Source organism: Uranotaenia lowii, chromosome 2 (genome assembly GCF_029784155.1).
Source record: "Uranotaenia lowii strain MFRU-FL chromosome 2, ASM2978415v1, whole genome shotgun sequence".
Taxonomy (NCBI): domain Eukaryota; kingdom Metazoa; phylum Arthropoda; class Insecta; order Diptera; family Culicidae; genus Uranotaenia; species Uranotaenia lowii.
The window spans coordinates 210,352,941-210,369,929 of record NC_073692.1 but is presented as its reverse complement, the minus strand read 5'-3'; the positions used below and the strand labels follow the sequence as shown (position 1 = coordinate 210,369,929).

Here is a 16,989-nt window from a genome sequence, read left to right as displayed (position 1 = left end):
AAATATTCCACATAAATAACATCAAACTTTATACTGACGTTAGCTCAATTCCAAATCTTCCTGAATCTAATTCCGTGATTGTTTGTTTATCTTTTGGTAAAAAGCCTACTTTGAGAAGGGATAGTCCTTAATTTGTTTAAATTGATGTTCTGAACATCGATACCCTAATAATCGATATCTTCCTTCACGTTATGAACAATGTTTGCTTAATGATGTTTCACATGGAACATACAATTTGCCCAAACTGATTAAAAATTATCCATTTTTTATTTTTAGCTAAACTTGCAGCGACACATTTTGGCATTCGATTAATTAGACGTTTAACTATAATTGAAAGACAAAAAAATTCCGGGCTTTTTTCTTCGAGACCAAAATGTTTAAACCCTTAGAGTAAATCATAATATTACTCATTTTTTACACTTTTTGTGAACCGTGTAAATATGAAAATTATTTTAAAAAAAAAGCTTAGATAACAAACTTTCTAACGATGTATTTGAAATTGTTGTATCATTTTGTTCATAGAAGAAAAATTTCTATGAATTTTATTGGATCTGAAGTATATTTTTCAAAATTTTTTAATTCGGATGTCTGTTAAACGATATGCGCATATAAAAATGATCTGAAAAATTGAGGATATCTTAATTTTTTTTCGTTTTTACTCAAATTAGTTAAAATCGTTTATTTTCCTTTTCTTGGGAAATCTAATCGTTGGAATCTTATCATTGTAGATACATCGCCTCCTTTTGTAATTATATGCTATTTTGGTAAGTTTAAAAAAATCATTTCATCCGGTATATTTGATTGATTCTAAAATGTTTTCTGGGAAGAGTCAATGCAAAAAAAATATATATTGTAAAGCCACCTTTATGTTTGGGGTTTGTGGTGTTTATGATTATTGTGATCCATGAATAAAAACAAAATGATACTTGTGTTTTCATGAGCAAAACGAAATCTTATTTTCTGCATTTAGGGGAGATGGGGGCATAATGGCCGCCTTAAGGAAAACGCTTATTTAACCATAGAGAACAGCTGTAATATGTGAATTACATCATTTTTTCGTGTTCAGACACTCAAATAGTCTATTGCCTAATTGGATGAAACTTGAAAAAGTAGATAAAAACGTTTAAAAATGCATTTTAAAAAATTTTGTAGAAAGATGAAAACCAGTCACTGTAGAGGCATAATGAGAAACCCCCCGAGGCAGTATGAGCACCATTAATGAAGGCATAATGAGCATTTTCTGCCGGGGAACCTAGCAGCGAATTCGACTCGATGAAGTCAACTGAGTAATAGCGCTACAGCTTAACTTGTATCGTCTGTCGATTTGGCCTATTGGTTAGATGTCGGAGAGGAAATCAGTAGGCTCGAGTTCGATTCCTGGTGGAGGTGATTTTTTTTATTTATCATTCATGATCATGATTGCACTAAACGGTGAGGCGTAGATTCATCAAACAAAGCAATAACAAAATAATCTAGGTCTGTTTGTAGAATTCAAAGAATTAACACATGCTCATACATTATGTTTCTGGTGTTTTGTTTGATGGATGATGCTTTGATGCTATAAGCCATATAATGTAATAATAAAAAAAAATCAATCATGAATGGTATGTGCAAAACAAATCGACTCGGCCAGGAATCGAACTCGAGTCTACTGATTACCTCTCCGACATCTAACCAATAGGCCAAATTGTCAGACGATACAAGTTAAGCTGTAGCTCTATTATTCAGTTGACTTCATCGAGTTCAATTCGCTGCTAGATTCCCCGGCAGAAAATGCTCATTATGCCTTCATTGATAGTGCTCTGTTCGCCTCTAGTGAACAAATTAAAGTAAAAAAGCGTTTTAAAATTGATTAAAGTGAAAAATCGAAAACTTTATGATGTTGAAAATTGAGAAACAATGTGTAGATCACGTTGTAGTGCGTACATTTCAGATCAAGATGATTTAAAGGTCATAAAAGCTTATTTGGTGGTGCTCAAAAATTATAATATTTTCGTCACTTGAGAACCTAGCTGGTTATTATTTAATATTTCTGTAAAGATGAAAAGGATATTTCTTTTTTGATGAAAAATGAATACTATGGGTAGTACGAAACAAGTCCTTATAAAAATTTGTTTAAGAAAATACGTACTTATGTAGAAAAAAGGAGTGCTCATTATGCCCTGGGTGCTCGTTATGCCCTCATCTCCCCTACATTGGTAATTATTGATTCAGACTTTTACCGTAGTTCAATAATGCTTCTATTTCTCGGCTAACTTTTAAAACAAAAATAGTTTTTCGTTTCTTCAAGGTTTTATGAATCCTTTTATTATTTCAAATGAATAATTAATAAATATTTCAAAACAGTATCTGTTTTTCGAAAAAATGGTCGAAATAAATGTACAACTTTCTCATGACACGGTTTATTTCAGGCGGTTTTTAAACATTCGTAGTTTTTTGGTTCAGTGGTTCAGTGGAATAGATTCATATTTCAAAGCGGATAAGTAAATGCTAACATTTCTTTTATTTTTTATTGGAAATTTCATTTTTATTCTTATGAAAATATGTATAAAATATACCCTTATAAAGTCAAAAATGGGTTAGAAAATATATTGCAGGATATAAAACCATTATTGACTAATATCATTGAACTAAAGGGACATGCGAGAAATTTTAATATTTGATATTCTTGCTAGCATCCTCAGTGGGTTATCGACTGGTTTCAAGGTTTCTTGTGATTCACAGTTTATTGTGCAAAACAGAGACAGAATAGTGAAATTCTTTCTTCGGTGTTTTATTGTGCAGACACATTAAAACTGTCATTGAAAGCCAATTTTTTTTACTTACCTTATTTTTCGGAGTATGTAGGTCTGGATGTAGGTAGTCCAAATCATTATCAATACACGCCAGACTTTTCTATTTCACTGTTCTCGGTTTGTGATAATCTCAAAACGCACTTTTATTCGACTCGTACTTTGACCCCACCTTACTCTACTCCTTGATGGTGGTCCGTAGAATTCGTGGATGAGAATTTTGTTTTTCTGCACAGAAAACCAAAACCCTATGTTTAATCAAAAAACTATCAAATTTTCTGAAATTTTTACCAATAACCATTATCTTAAAAAAATGACCTAACGTAAATGAATAAAATACTGGTTATTCATTTACGTTAGGAATAATAGTTTTAGAAAATTGAGAGCTCCCAATTTCAATGCAGTATCATTTCTGGTCTTTGGCCTTGGATATAGAGCCTTTGCTCGCTCTTGAAATGATAAGAAGAATCCCTCAACGATAAAGGTCAATCTAAAAATTCTACTGAATTGAATAATGATATAGAAATACTAAGCTCTTCTGTCGTTTCATTACACTTTCCACGGCAAATCTGAGGAAATAAATCGAATTAAATCATCGACTTTTTTTTTAAACTAGAATGGAAGTGAAAAAGCAAAACAAACTTTTTTTTAAGTTCTTGGCTTTGTATGAAATACAGTTGGGTTGGAATTATATATAAATCCAGACATTTGATTTCAAATTGTCGTGATTGTCGACCAAAACTCCGGTGAATATCCAGGCAAATTTGGTCAAAACCTAGGACTAACTCAACAAAAATCAAGGAAAAAAAACTTGTAAAAAAAACACTTGCTCAAAAAATTTATTAAATTAGATTTAATTAAAAATTTTACAAAAATTTTTCAATTTGTTTTGTTTTTGTTTGTTTTGGAAATTAAATGAATACCGGAATGAATTACTGGACTTTAATCAAATTTTGAATTGGATATCCGGGAAATCCCGGATAAAACAGGGCTATCTGGCATTCTTAATTTAACGAGAGTAAATCATTTTTAATAGTTAGCTCGAATATGAAATTTTCTAGAAAAATGTGCCAAATAGAACAAATTAACAATGCTGTTATCTAAAAAAATTTTAAAAATTTATTTTTCGAGTAATTGAACTTTGTTTGAAAAGATATGATGATAGTTAGAAAAGGGGATCTAGTTTCCCCATTCTCCCCTTCATATGACGAAAAAAAAACTATTTTAACCGTTGCATATTCAACGCAGTTAAATTTATTGAAATTTCATTAATATCATTAATTTTGATAGGTGATTTATTTGAAAAATCATTAAAAACTTGAACAATGAATATTATAAATGAGTTCCTAAATAAAAAAAAGCTTTTATTTCGTCGAAATGTTCAAGATCTTTATTTTGGATATTGCTATTTGATTCCTAAATTCAGACTCTTTTGAATATTTCTTGTTTAAAACTCACAAAGGTGTAGAGCCATGAATCAGCTTCTCCATTCCGGAATCCCCGGTGTAGTTTTCAAATAATGTCATATGGAAAAATTTCCCCATTGATATTCAAATCGAAGGTGAGCCTCTCTGACTGACTAAAGTTGGCTTGCACACACATGAATCGTCGTCGATTCTGCCAACGTCAACGACACTTGCAAATTTCCTTCCCGGGGTCAGAATTTATTGGTGGCGATGGTGATGGTGATGATGATGTTGATTTGACGGTGGGGGAATTCGCATTGCCAGGATGGAATAAAATGTTCCATCGACGAGGTACGGAAATGGAACCTACGTAGGACTGCTTTCATTGCTGATGCCCATATTCCCATATCAAATGGGTGTTAAGGTTAGGTGAATGGTACCTCAGACCAGAGCTATTGAATGGTTGTCTGGGCTATTGCTGATCTATGACGGCTGTACGTAGGTGTCGAGTGGAATGGAATGTTGCTAAACGATTTTATGTATGAGCATTGGAAAGAGAAAATTTATTCATAAGGGTTACAACCATAAAATGCAGCTGACTACTTAAGCTAAGAAAATCGATTGGCTCTAGGGGTAGAAGGATGAGGAAAAATTTGCTGCCATTAAAATTTATTAGAACTTTAAACCCTCATTGAGTAGAATAGTTTCTCCTTTGAGTCTAAACGATTAAATAAAAAATGAATTCAAATATGGTGTTTTGATTATTGTGCCTAAGAAACGTTGCTGCCTTTGGATACAAACGCTAACTCTCCTAATTAAAGATGCTCGAAATTGTTTAAAAAGCACTATACAGCTGTTCAACACAACTTGTTCATTAGGGGGGTTTTTATTTCCCAATTTCCATGAAACCTAGCTCTCAACCCCCAATCTTGATCCAATCAATGATAAAACAATAGTGGCAAAGTTTTAGCGCATTTAGATAAGTCCAAGACTACCCTCAAAGACCTCAAGTTTTCATGGAAATTTCTAGCTTAGCTTATTTGACTAGTCACATCCACCTCGAATCATCGAACCTGAAATGCTTGAAAACTTTTCTTAATAACGAATTTGAAAATTATATTAAAACTCTACGAGCGTTGGTGTGGTTCGGTAGGACAAATTCCATGTCATCAATGGTCGCTACTCCGTAATTGACAGAGGTCAACAGAAAGGTGCTTGGGATTATCAGCACATCTTCAGTGTACACAACTGATGCTCTCACTTTGAACATCAATAACGGCGCCGGCCACGTCCTAGTAGTCAATAGATAGGTAGAAAAAGAATAAGAAAAATCATGAAAGAAATAAATTCGTGCTTTAGGACCAAGGTTACCTCTGCATCCTAGCAAGCCTCGCTGGTCGTGCTAAAAAAATCTTTTTTTACAACTTGTTGCATTAATAACTATTAAAACTCAATTCCAGCCATAAGGCTGGCCATAAGGAGGCCATATTTTTCGCTAGTAAGTTTGATAAGGTGTCGAGTTTTCTCAAACCAGGCTCAATTTTTAGTTTTTTTTTTTTTGGGTTCAAGGCTTTTGAACTTTGTTTGAATAGACCACTTTTGGTAGTTACCACCTTCCATTTTCTCATTTATTTCCATCTTACATCTATTTTTCAATCACTACAAACGCCTTTAAAATCCCAATTCTGATGCTATGGAACTTCTAAAAATAGTTTTATTAACTCCCAAAACCTCGTCTATTGCTAAAACGCTTCTTGTTTTATCTAATGCAACCAGTTTTCTTCCTCGTTCTACCTGTGGCTGCATTACCATTAATGCCGAGTGCACTTTTACCAAAAACTGCTCCGAGCTATGGTACAAAAATACTTAATGCAAGTAGCGTGGCCGGCATCTCGACAAAAAGGATGCTGGAGGAGGATGATGATGCTGATGGTCTTGATATCAAGATATTGTGCTGCAGATTGTTTTCTGCTGAAAAAAACACTTGTGCGAAACCTTCGAAGCTAAAGCCCTCGGCAAGCAATTCTTAACTTCGTCATGGTGGCTGGATATTATGGGCTTCCGGTTTGCATTTCTTTTATTTTGCCTCCATTCCGCCGCTCAGGAAATGCATCCAGAAATGAATTAGTTTATTACTTTTCGCTGAGTGGAGATTCTCGTAAGAAGCTTCCCGGTATCCTGTGAGAAGTTCTGAATGGTGGACGCTATGTAGAGAATGAGAAAAAAAAATCAACTAAAAGTTGCTAGCGAGTCAAGCTTTTATTGACGGCGTGTCTCTTTGTTATGCTCTTATTCTTTCAGTTCTTCCGGAACATCCGGTTGTGCTCAACCAGTGGGGCCAGCAGCTGAACAGCTCCAAACTGGGACCGAAGGAGGAAGGCGACGACGTCGTGCTGACCTGTCGAGTTGTGGGAGGTAAGTGAATATTTTCTATTGCAAAATTCAATAAAACTGCACTTTTCACTTCAACGATTGAATCTGACGACATATTTTAACCATACAAAATCAAAAACACTACCTACTAGATACTCATATAAGATGGAGTAACGGAAAGGTCATTTGAAGTACTAGTCACCTAACGACTAATGAACCAAAGGCGCTCCGCTATTAACAAGAAAAGTTTTCCAATAAACTTTCCATTTAATTTAACCCCCTTTAAAATTTCAATATCCCAACCACCTTTCAACGACCGGAAGTTTGAAACCGAGTCGGAAGGATTTCCGACTGGAATGGATTCTAGTGAAGGAGTGAGCAAGTATGAAAACAGTTGTTCGCCTCATATTGAGCGCTTAGGTACCTCCTACACACATTGTGCAGCGCACGTCATCCATACTTCTTCTGGTCTGATACACTTTATACACGCTTAAATTGATTGTCAATTGAAAGTTTCAGAAGAAAAAATTACCTTTGGTAAACCAACCAATTGTCAAAAATTTGTTGTAATTGAACGAACATACTTTTGCGATGCATTATTTATCAGAAGAATAGTTGAAGGGCCGAATGTCAAAAAGGTCCTCTATAGAAAAGAATGGTTGTTTTCGAAGCAGCATTACATTTTGCATGGCACTAATCTGCTTCTTCTGAAAATTGAATATGAAACTGTTTATTCAATTGATGAAGTTTTTAAACTCCTACTTAATTGAACAGGCCTGTTTTCAGATTGTTCATAAAGCTTGTTCAGAAAGCATTTTTTTCAACAATTACAATAACGAATAAGGTTACTCGACGAGGTCAAAGTGCAAATAAAGAAATTACGAATCTGTAGGAAAATTTTTGTTATAAACTGAATCAGTTTTTGGCCATAAATTCTCTACTGATATTGAAATCTCCAATTTGAAAACATGTCTTCTGCACCAAATTGAGCTCAAAAAATTTTTCAAATATAGAAAAACAACCCATTAAGCCGTAAAAGGTGGCTTTTATTTGGCATCATAGTAGAATATAGGATATGTCCAACAGAACCAATTCGCTTTGTACTACACTTAAGGGCTGATCAAAAGCCGGTTTTGGCCTGCAATTCGGCTTCTATACGGCCTAGCCTCAATTGTCAAAATATTTTCCAGTAGGTACACCCGGTACAACCCACTGAATGACAAATAAAAAAAAAAAGGAAAATATTGTTTATGTTGTGTCTTTTTTCCCCCAAAGCTATTTATTTGTTTGTTTCCCATCTCCATCACCCCCTTCTCTGATGTTGGATTTTTTTGTCGAATGGAATACGACTGAAGAATCGAACCCTTGAACGTACAGCTTGACGGTTGTTGGATAAGCATTTACCATGCAGTGGCTCTGCTTGATAGACCATCTCATCCATGCATCAGTTGAGAAGAAATTGGCATATTTAAACATAAGATAGCCGAGAGTTACATCCGATGTCCCAATCCAATTAATCATATCGTCACAACGCTGCAGTAATGACAAACTTTTTCAGAATACTAATTCAACAGAAAAATATAAAACCGATTTCTTTTTAATCTTTCCTTTATTTCTACAATTTTTAATAGGTTTTCGGCACTGTTTCTTTTTCCGATTTATTATCACTTTTTTCTTTTTTATCACTTTATCGCCAATTTCATAAAAAGGAAAATCCCCACTAGCACCAGGAAATTTACCTCTTGAAAGTGAATACCTGGGCACCTTTTCGTTTGGATCACTTTTTCGTTTGCTGGAGGAGCTCCATGGTCAATCCGGTGGTTCCCTTCGGAGACAGGTTCTTAAGAACGGTGCGGGTTCCCTTCGGGCGCAGATCCAATGGCTCGTACTCGATGTCCTTGAAGATTTCCGTCGATCCTTCTGCTAAGAAAAATCCTGAAATCCAGCTATAGTCGAAAATTGAGTTGTGTTCCAAAACCAATCGATCGCCGCGCCTATAAAGTCCGCTTTCTCTCCACAAAAGATGAAAAGAACTGGAGATCCTGATTTTTTCTGAAGTATTACCCAACGTTGTTTACATTTATTGAAAATGACATAAACAAGCCGCTTAAAGGCAAATTAATTCATTGACTGAGCTTATACAGGGCTTATTTGACTTTTGAATGTCACGGGGCTTATTGGCATTCGCAAAAATTTCTAACAGCCAATTGGCACTGAACTGCTGTTACACTGTCCTTACGCGGCTTATAACAGTGCTTAATGGTTTGTTGGGAAGGAATATGCCAATGGAAATTAAAATGAATATTATGCTTAACCCTAATCCGCGCCTGAGTGTCTTCGGAGACCCTCAATGAAATCTTAAAATCTTTAATTATGCTTCATTTTTTATGGACGCACCCTGAAATTCTAGGAAAAAAAACTCCATAATCAGACCTTAAGGGTCAATTGGACACTCCTTGCGTAAATCCGCTATATCTCTCTTGTTTTTCAACCGGTTTTTACATAATTCAAAGTTTTGACAACCTCGTAATGTAAATTAAATATGTTTCTCACACAATATTCAGCTATCATATTTTTGGAAAGTATCGCAGCGCTTATGTAATAACGCTGGGTGTCACTGGGTGAAAGGTGCTCAAGGTGCTCAAGGTGCTCAAGGTGTCACTGGGAGGAAACTTTTTTTTTTTCGAAAAGTGGCATCGCTAATTTTTGCATCATTCAAAAGCTGGTAGTTTTACATTTCATTTTAGCCCAAATTTACAATAATCCATGGGGGTCTAGAACAATTTGTTTTTTTTTTTTGAAGATTTTTTATCCTTTTAAATGGTTTTTTCCAAAGACAAAATCAAACTAATCATTGTGAAACGCTTGCCTTACCTTTAGCGTTAACCCAACTTCATTTATCAACAACATGATTTAATAGAAAATTTATCTGGTTACAACTTTGTAGAAGACATCAAAGTGATACATATTGAGAGAAAAGAGTTGAAATGTCACAAACAGAGTGATTATTATTTCATTTGATAAAACTCATAAAGCTTATCATCAGTGATTGTACTAAGACCAGAAATAGTTTTCTACCAACCTTGTTGTTAATAGAAGAGAGTATAAATGTTCAGGATGGTTTATTTACATTAAAAAATAAATCTTTAACATACACTGAATCAGGATAATCTGAAGTAAAGAGCAAACAACTTAAACTTTATTCTTACATTTAAGCCCAAATCCATTATCCACCTGGATGGCAAAATTAATTATCTTTCATCCTTTCTGATGATTTTTGAAGGTTTTCATACTTTTCACTGTTCATCGATTGTTAAATCTTAGATATGGGTACCACAAGGATGGTAAATTGTCATATATGAAACCAAAAATAAATTTCAACCTTTTGTTTATGTTTCATTGCATAAATCCAGCGTTTTTGGAGGCATTTGTGTATGTAAAAATGTGGTCGAGTTTGAGATTTTAAGTAGAAATTCAAGATTGTTCATTTTTGTCAAAAGTACACGAACTGAACCTAAACAAAAAAAATTACAAAATCTCAAAATCAACTTAGCTTCAACCGTTTTTAGTAGTTGATTTGACATCATACTATTTTTTGAAAATATTCTCTCAATTCACTTTAAATGGTCAGATCTTAAGTCATCATTAAATTATTTTTTCAATTTTTTTATTTCGTATTTTCTATGTTTTGCTTTTGTTAAAAAATTAACAAATATTTTTATGAAATAAAAAAAAACACGGGTTTTTATCTGGTAGTATGGACCACTGCAAACATTTATCTGTGGATTTCTGCATTTTTAGCTTTCCCCTGTACTGTTATTTTCTTACTTTTATGAAAACAAAATATAACATCCTGTCATGAACACAAATTATAGCAAATGCTTGAAATGCCTTTAATAATTTTCTCTATTCATTTGCCCAAATTATGCACAGTTTCATGATGTTACATTACATTGCTTAAAACATGGAATGAGTAACCATATTTTGAAGTTAAGCAGGTGCTACTCATTCATATGGCTGGAACAAATTTTCCATCTTTGTCACTTGGAGTTGAAACATCACATGGCAATAAAAAATTAATACGAATTATCAATTGTTGAAAACGCAGGTTTCAGTGGGGGAATAGAATTATCTTTATTCATGTTTCGTCTGTGAGGTCAGTAGAATACAACTATATGAATATGCGATAGCTAATTGCCACTTTCAACTTCTTATATTCCCTAGCCGGGAAAGTACACATTTATCAATGAGTGCTTTGATATTCTTACCCAGAATAACACTGTTGTGTTACCACAAACCAAAGTAGAGTTGTTTGGCTTCACAGTGTGATGATGTAAACATTTGTACCGTGTTTACCATCATCAGCTGTCATCATCAATCATCACCGCTATTGTTTCAATTGACTCAAAGCATGCGGAACCAAATCAAACTGTTTTGGTTTCGCCGACGGAGCGGCAGATTTCCTCTGCCGAAACCGTAAGTATTAACATCAATATATTGGAAAAAAAAATTGACAAAAGCTGGCATGCAACTAACTTGTATACAATCCACATTACACAAAATCTAAAAATCGACATAATTTAAATCGTAAATTTAAAAAAAAAAATCGTAAACAACAGGTTACATAATTCTCATCTTCTACAGTTCGGTTTTCGCTCTTTTATTTGTTTGAATTTTCAAAGAATTTATAAAATTTTTGCTTAAAATACATTAAACTTTATTTAACCTGTAAATTGTGGATTATTTAAAATTTGGGCTCAAATGAAAGGGGGAAGTTCCAGTTTTCCAATGGTGCAAAAAATATGCGATGCTTATTTTCGATGAATAAAATGGTTCCATCAGAGACACCCTGATATAGTTTCAAAAACTTCATACCTCAAAATCTGATTTTGAAAATCTCAACTTAAAATCAAATTTATATTTATAATCTATGTTTGTGTTCGTTTAAAAAAAAATCATAGCAATTATTTACTATCCCGAGCAGACTTTTATGGCAAAATTATAGCAAATTTTGCTATCACGCCCTGAGAGCCAAATTTGCTCTCATTTTGCCTGACATAAGGTGGTACACAGCAAAAATGAGAGCACAAATTTTCATACATGGTTAGCAAAGTGATGCCTAATTTTGCTAAAACTGAGAGTTCAACTACACCTCGATTTCTGAAAGCTTGGAAAGCATAATCATATCAATTTAAGGCATCACATAAATTTCTTTTATAGCAAAATTTGTCATCAATATGCTTTCAAAACTTTTGAAAAAACGACGTAGTACGTTCACGTATGATAATTTGGTTCTCATTTTTTGCTGTATATCATCTTAGCCAATCAAAATGAGCGAAAATTTGATGCTTGAGGCGTGATAGCAAAATTTTCCGATAGCGTTTTATAAGTATGCTCGGGATGGGACTCCCCAGGCAGTAAACGTCTGAAATTATACTAATCATCTAAGCACCTTTGTACAGACATCGCGTGCAAATAAATGTTCACAAAAGTAAACTTTTTTTTTACGTACACTAAAATGCTATTATAGTCTTCACAAAGGCGCTTCTATAGTAAACGCCTGAAAAACTACTAAAATTTTAAGCGCTTTTGTACAAACATCGCGTGAAAATCAGATATTCTTGAAAATAAATTTTGTACACCCGGGTTTTACAACTTTATGTAAATTTAACTCAAAATTGATTATATTTCCATTTAAAACCCCTCTGAAACTGAGGGCCTCAATTATACAAAGTCTCGTGAATGTCAAGCAAAATTACTGTAAATTTCAATCTCAAGGCATGATTGCAAATTCTTTTATACTTTGGCTATAACAGTATACTCGGGATGCGATCTACAAAACAAACTTTGTTATAATTCAAATTGCGTGAATTGTCTACATACAGGCGTTAACACGATGCGGGCCAAATACGAGATATCTCGCTAGCCGCAAGTGTACACTTTGAAATATAGCTCAAGTATTACGAATTTGATAATGAAAAACAAAATTGAATTGATAGAAATAAGTTATATAGATTCTGAAACATAGAATGCCAAATTTTGATGTTTCCCGGCAAAGATTTATCGCGGTGTTAAGAATATTCCCTTTAAACTTCTTTAAATAATCGACCGAATAAAAAAAATGTCTATTGGACTGCAACAAATACGATAATACACATTTTAGTAAGAATCCATTTGATGTATAACGCCGAAATGTTCGCATATGAAATTCACAAGTAGAAAATAGCAACTCACCAGTCTCCGGTACCTGATGGAACAGCCCTTTGCTCATTGTGTGAACCTCCAAACCTTCGATAGTACTTTCCCGTTTGGCGTCGTTCGATTTCAGAATAGATGATAATTACGAAAATTTGACGAGCATTTCCATTCACCTTGCTAGGCTACCTCATCCGGTTCTGCTAATCGATCATCATATGTACCCTGATCGCTTTCGGTTTGGTGCAACCTGCCGTGTGTGGGCTGGACATAAAAATCTCTATTCCAACTCACCTCCTCAGAGTAACTGGATGCTTGTATTCGGTAGGATGATGAGTCTACAGGAATACTTTACGGTCAAATGCTGCGGACCATTTGTTTTCAATTCCACCTTTTAAAAGATAAATAAATACAAAAATAAATACAACGCAATTACGGATTAGTTTCTTCTAAATATGAACTATACTGACCTGTGATACGCAACTGAGAAAGTTTTCCTGCTCCTCAGATAGACACTATTGTATTTTCTTTTTCGTTTTCTTATTTCTGGCTATGGCCAAATCGAAGCAATATTATAGCAGCAATCGATCTGTTTTCCGCAATCCAGTCGGATGTTTTTCGTACAGTGCAAAAAGTTTTCTGATCTTGTGCTGGCCTTTTTGTTGCGATAAAATTCATATCCGGAATATTTTAAGCCAGAATGTGCGGTTAAAAATCATGCGTATGTTGCTTCAAATTTCTAGCTGGAAGTTCAGACCGTTTTAGTACATATTAAATTTTCAAAGACTATGGATTTTCTGCTACTTACAATTTCAGGTGACTTTTAATATTTACACCCAGTAGATTTTCTGCAACTGGATTTAGAAGAAAATCCAAAACCGTTGTTGGAATCCGGTTTCCAGTGCGCCGCCGGCGGTAACAGCGGATCCTTACGAGCATGATGGAATCGTATAGTTACCTGTTTCCGAGACTGAGAATAATATACTTAGTCGATCACAGATTTCAACTTGATAACTTTTCCCCTTTAAAACGAATTAAAACAGCGAATCAAACAAAAACAAACATTCACGTTTACGAAAAATGTTGACATTTTTTTACACGCTTAATGAAGAATGCACGAATGTGGGAAGTTTCGATTCAAAATTATGTAGATTCTAGCGTTACATATTAAAAAGGTGTAACAGTCAAATGTAAATACAAAAAAAATAAACTTCTGTACTTTTCTTTATTTAATTCAACAACAGGTGCATAAATTTTCATAAAGGTTTTGATAAAACGTTCTGACATTTTTTTTTTTAAATTCGTTTTTCTTGCACGAACTAACTTGTTCTTCTAAAATGATGACGGAATATTGAAATCTTTTCTTTCCTTATATATTATTTATAGGTAAAAATTCAGGGAGTAGCTCAACTTGTTCTTATTGCGACTTAAAATCTTTTTCTTCTTTTCTTTTCATTGAGAGAGAAGTTTTTGTTATTTTCCTCTCAATGAAGTTGAGAGCTTAAAAACTAGTTTCTAGCTGAAAATTTAAACCATTTTTTTTTAAATTTCATCTGGGCCGGTCAATTCAAATGCCATTTTTGTCATGCATACATGCTCATGGCCCGCATGATTGATGGCTCGATATCTCGAATCCAATGACACAGGAGAAGGTGGCCGCTACTGATAAAATCCAAAAGAGATCTTAGTTTTATAATAACAATTTGTTGTTTGAGTCGTTTCATGTGGTGAATGATGATGAGCTCTTTTGGGAATCTGATTCCTTTAATTTAAGAAAAATGTATAGGTAGTTTGCTTAGTGTGTTTTTGTGGTTTCAGGTTTTAGGTTTCGGGTGTAAAAGCGATCAAAGTTTCTTTTATTACCCTCACCGAATCACCAAAGGAAATAAGGGAAATCGAAATTTTAATATTTAATGACAAGTGACTCAAAAATTCATAACGTACTTTAACCCGACTCGTACTTTTACTCCACCTCATTCTTATATGCTAAGAGGCCGTTAACATACCACGTGGACAACTGAGAGCGGGGGGGGGGGGGTATGGAAATGTCCACGCTTGTCCACGGAGAGGGGGGTAGGGGCTTGGGTCAATATTTTCTAAAGGTGAAAAAATATTAAGATGTTGAAATCAAAATCTTAAAATAGCAAAGTGCTCCAGTTTAAGTTTAAACGATTAGTAGCTTCTTAAACGCAAGTGATAAATATGATTATTTAGAAATTTAAAATTGTTAATCATATTTTATATCAGGAAATTCTTATTCGTTTTTTTTTTTTAAATCAGCCATTTCAATAACAAAAAAGCTTATAGTGGTGTTTTATAACTGTGAAAACATTTATTTGAAAAAAGCTGAAATCTGTCCACGTGGACATCCGGGGAGGGGGAAGGGGTTTTCCAAATGTCCACGCTTGTCCACTGAAGTGGGGGGGAGGGGTCAAAAATCTTATTTTTCTGTCCATGTGGTATCTGAACGGCCCCTAATGTCTTCTGGCTCGATAAAAAAAATTGCCAAAAATCTTCTTTCTTGGCCTTTGGTAGCTTTCCTTGGAATTCTTCAGAGTAGCTTTATAGAATAAATCACAATTTCCTTCAAACGATATGGTATCTGAATGTTCATTATTTTCCTCTACGGTGCCTTTTTTCAATAAAGTGATCCTTCAAAATAATTTTAAATGACAAATTTCACCGAAAATTAAACAAAATGAAAAAAGAACAGGAATAGAAAAAAAAATGTCAAAATGCAAAAAAAGAGAAAACATGACAAAAGTTATAATTTCAAACGTTGTTTGTACGAAGGCTTGAAATTTAAAAACACATGGCAATTATGGGGGTACCTTAATGATACCAAAATTTGCTATCATATCAAAGTCTACACCTTATTCTGCTCACACCTTGGTGTTGAGAGCTTATTTTGCGCTAAGCTTGCTTTCAATTGGAAATTTATGAAAGCTAAGTTATGCCTAATTATGCTATCGCGACAAACTCAATAGCAAATTATGCTCTCAATTTGCTGTTGGAACCTCATTGTGATATCATTTTGCTATCGATTTTGCCATCAAAGTCTGGTCGGGATTACTTTTCTCCAATGTTTGTTGTGTCGAAAATAGAGCAACAGGAGAATCATTAAAATTTTGTTGTTTACCCAGCGCTGATATGGAGAAGCTTATGAAAAAATATTGTTGATAAATAGAACGTTTATTCTCCACATTTTCTTCTCCAAAAATGTGCGCTTTTTTAATTTGTAAAATGACATTTATAACGGAAGATTCTTTAAAAGCTTAGCTTAGCTAAGCTTATTTGACTACTCGTATCCTTCTTAAATCATTAAACCCGAAATGCTTCATTTACTGTTTTCAGAGACCCACCATATTTTTCATGGATTGTATTAAATGAAACATTAAATAATATTCAATCATTTAATGCATTTCGAATTTCATGATCGCTGGCGTGGCAAAGCAGAATAAGTCGCCTATGGTTGCTGCTCCGTGATTGATCGAGGTAATCAATTTTGTGCAAAGTCCAACATAATGGTGTTTGGAATTAACAGTCATTCTCAGTGCACAAAACTCATGCTCTCTCTTTGAAAATGATCAAAAACGACGCCGGCCACGTCCTAGTAGTCAATAAGGATGAAGGGAAGGATTATTAGTATCATAACTTTCTATTCCTGCATAAAGTGTGTTTCACAAAGAATGTGGTCGGAAAAAATAGATCATTTCTCCGCAAAGAAATAACGTACACAAAAAGTAAAAATGTCATTTTATAGGGTTTTTGTTGCACTTTAAGAAAAAAAATTACATAAAAATCATTTGTCAGCTTTTCGGATGAATTTTTGAACTTTTTGTGTGATACCACCCATCATTTTCTGCACAGTACTGCTGGTATCCTCATTTGACATCTTGTTCCACCTCTTTTCCATTTGAGCGGGTTTTTTCATGGTTCTGCCACAGTTTTTCAGTTTGCCCTTAACTATTGCCCAATATTTCTCGATGGGACGAAAATCCGGACAGTTAGGTGGATTGGTACTTTTTTCAACAAATTCGATCTTGTTTTCCTTATACCACTAAACGACATCCCGGCTGTAGTGACAGCTTGCCAGGTCCGGCCAGAACTTCACCGGACCTCTGTGGGACCGAATGAATGGCAAAACCCTCTTCTGGAGGTATTCTTCTTTGTAAACATATCCATTCATTGTGTCCCCCCCAGTGATGAAAATCTTAGTCTTC

General features: G+C 34.3%; 1 protein-coding gene across 1 annotated transcript in view; it reads left to right on the top strand.

Annotated features, from left to right (window-relative positions):
- The window catches only part of LOC129742288 (nephrin-like), a 587,776-nt gene that overhangs the window by 284,290 nt on the left and 286,497 nt on the right, over window positions 1–16,989 (top strand). The window contains exon 5 of the mRNA XM_055734170.1: window positions 6,500–6,613. Coding sequence (XP_055590145.1) covers window positions 6,500–6,613 — 114 coding nt within the window. The remainder of the gene's footprint in view (window positions 1–6,499; window positions 6,614–16,989) is intronic.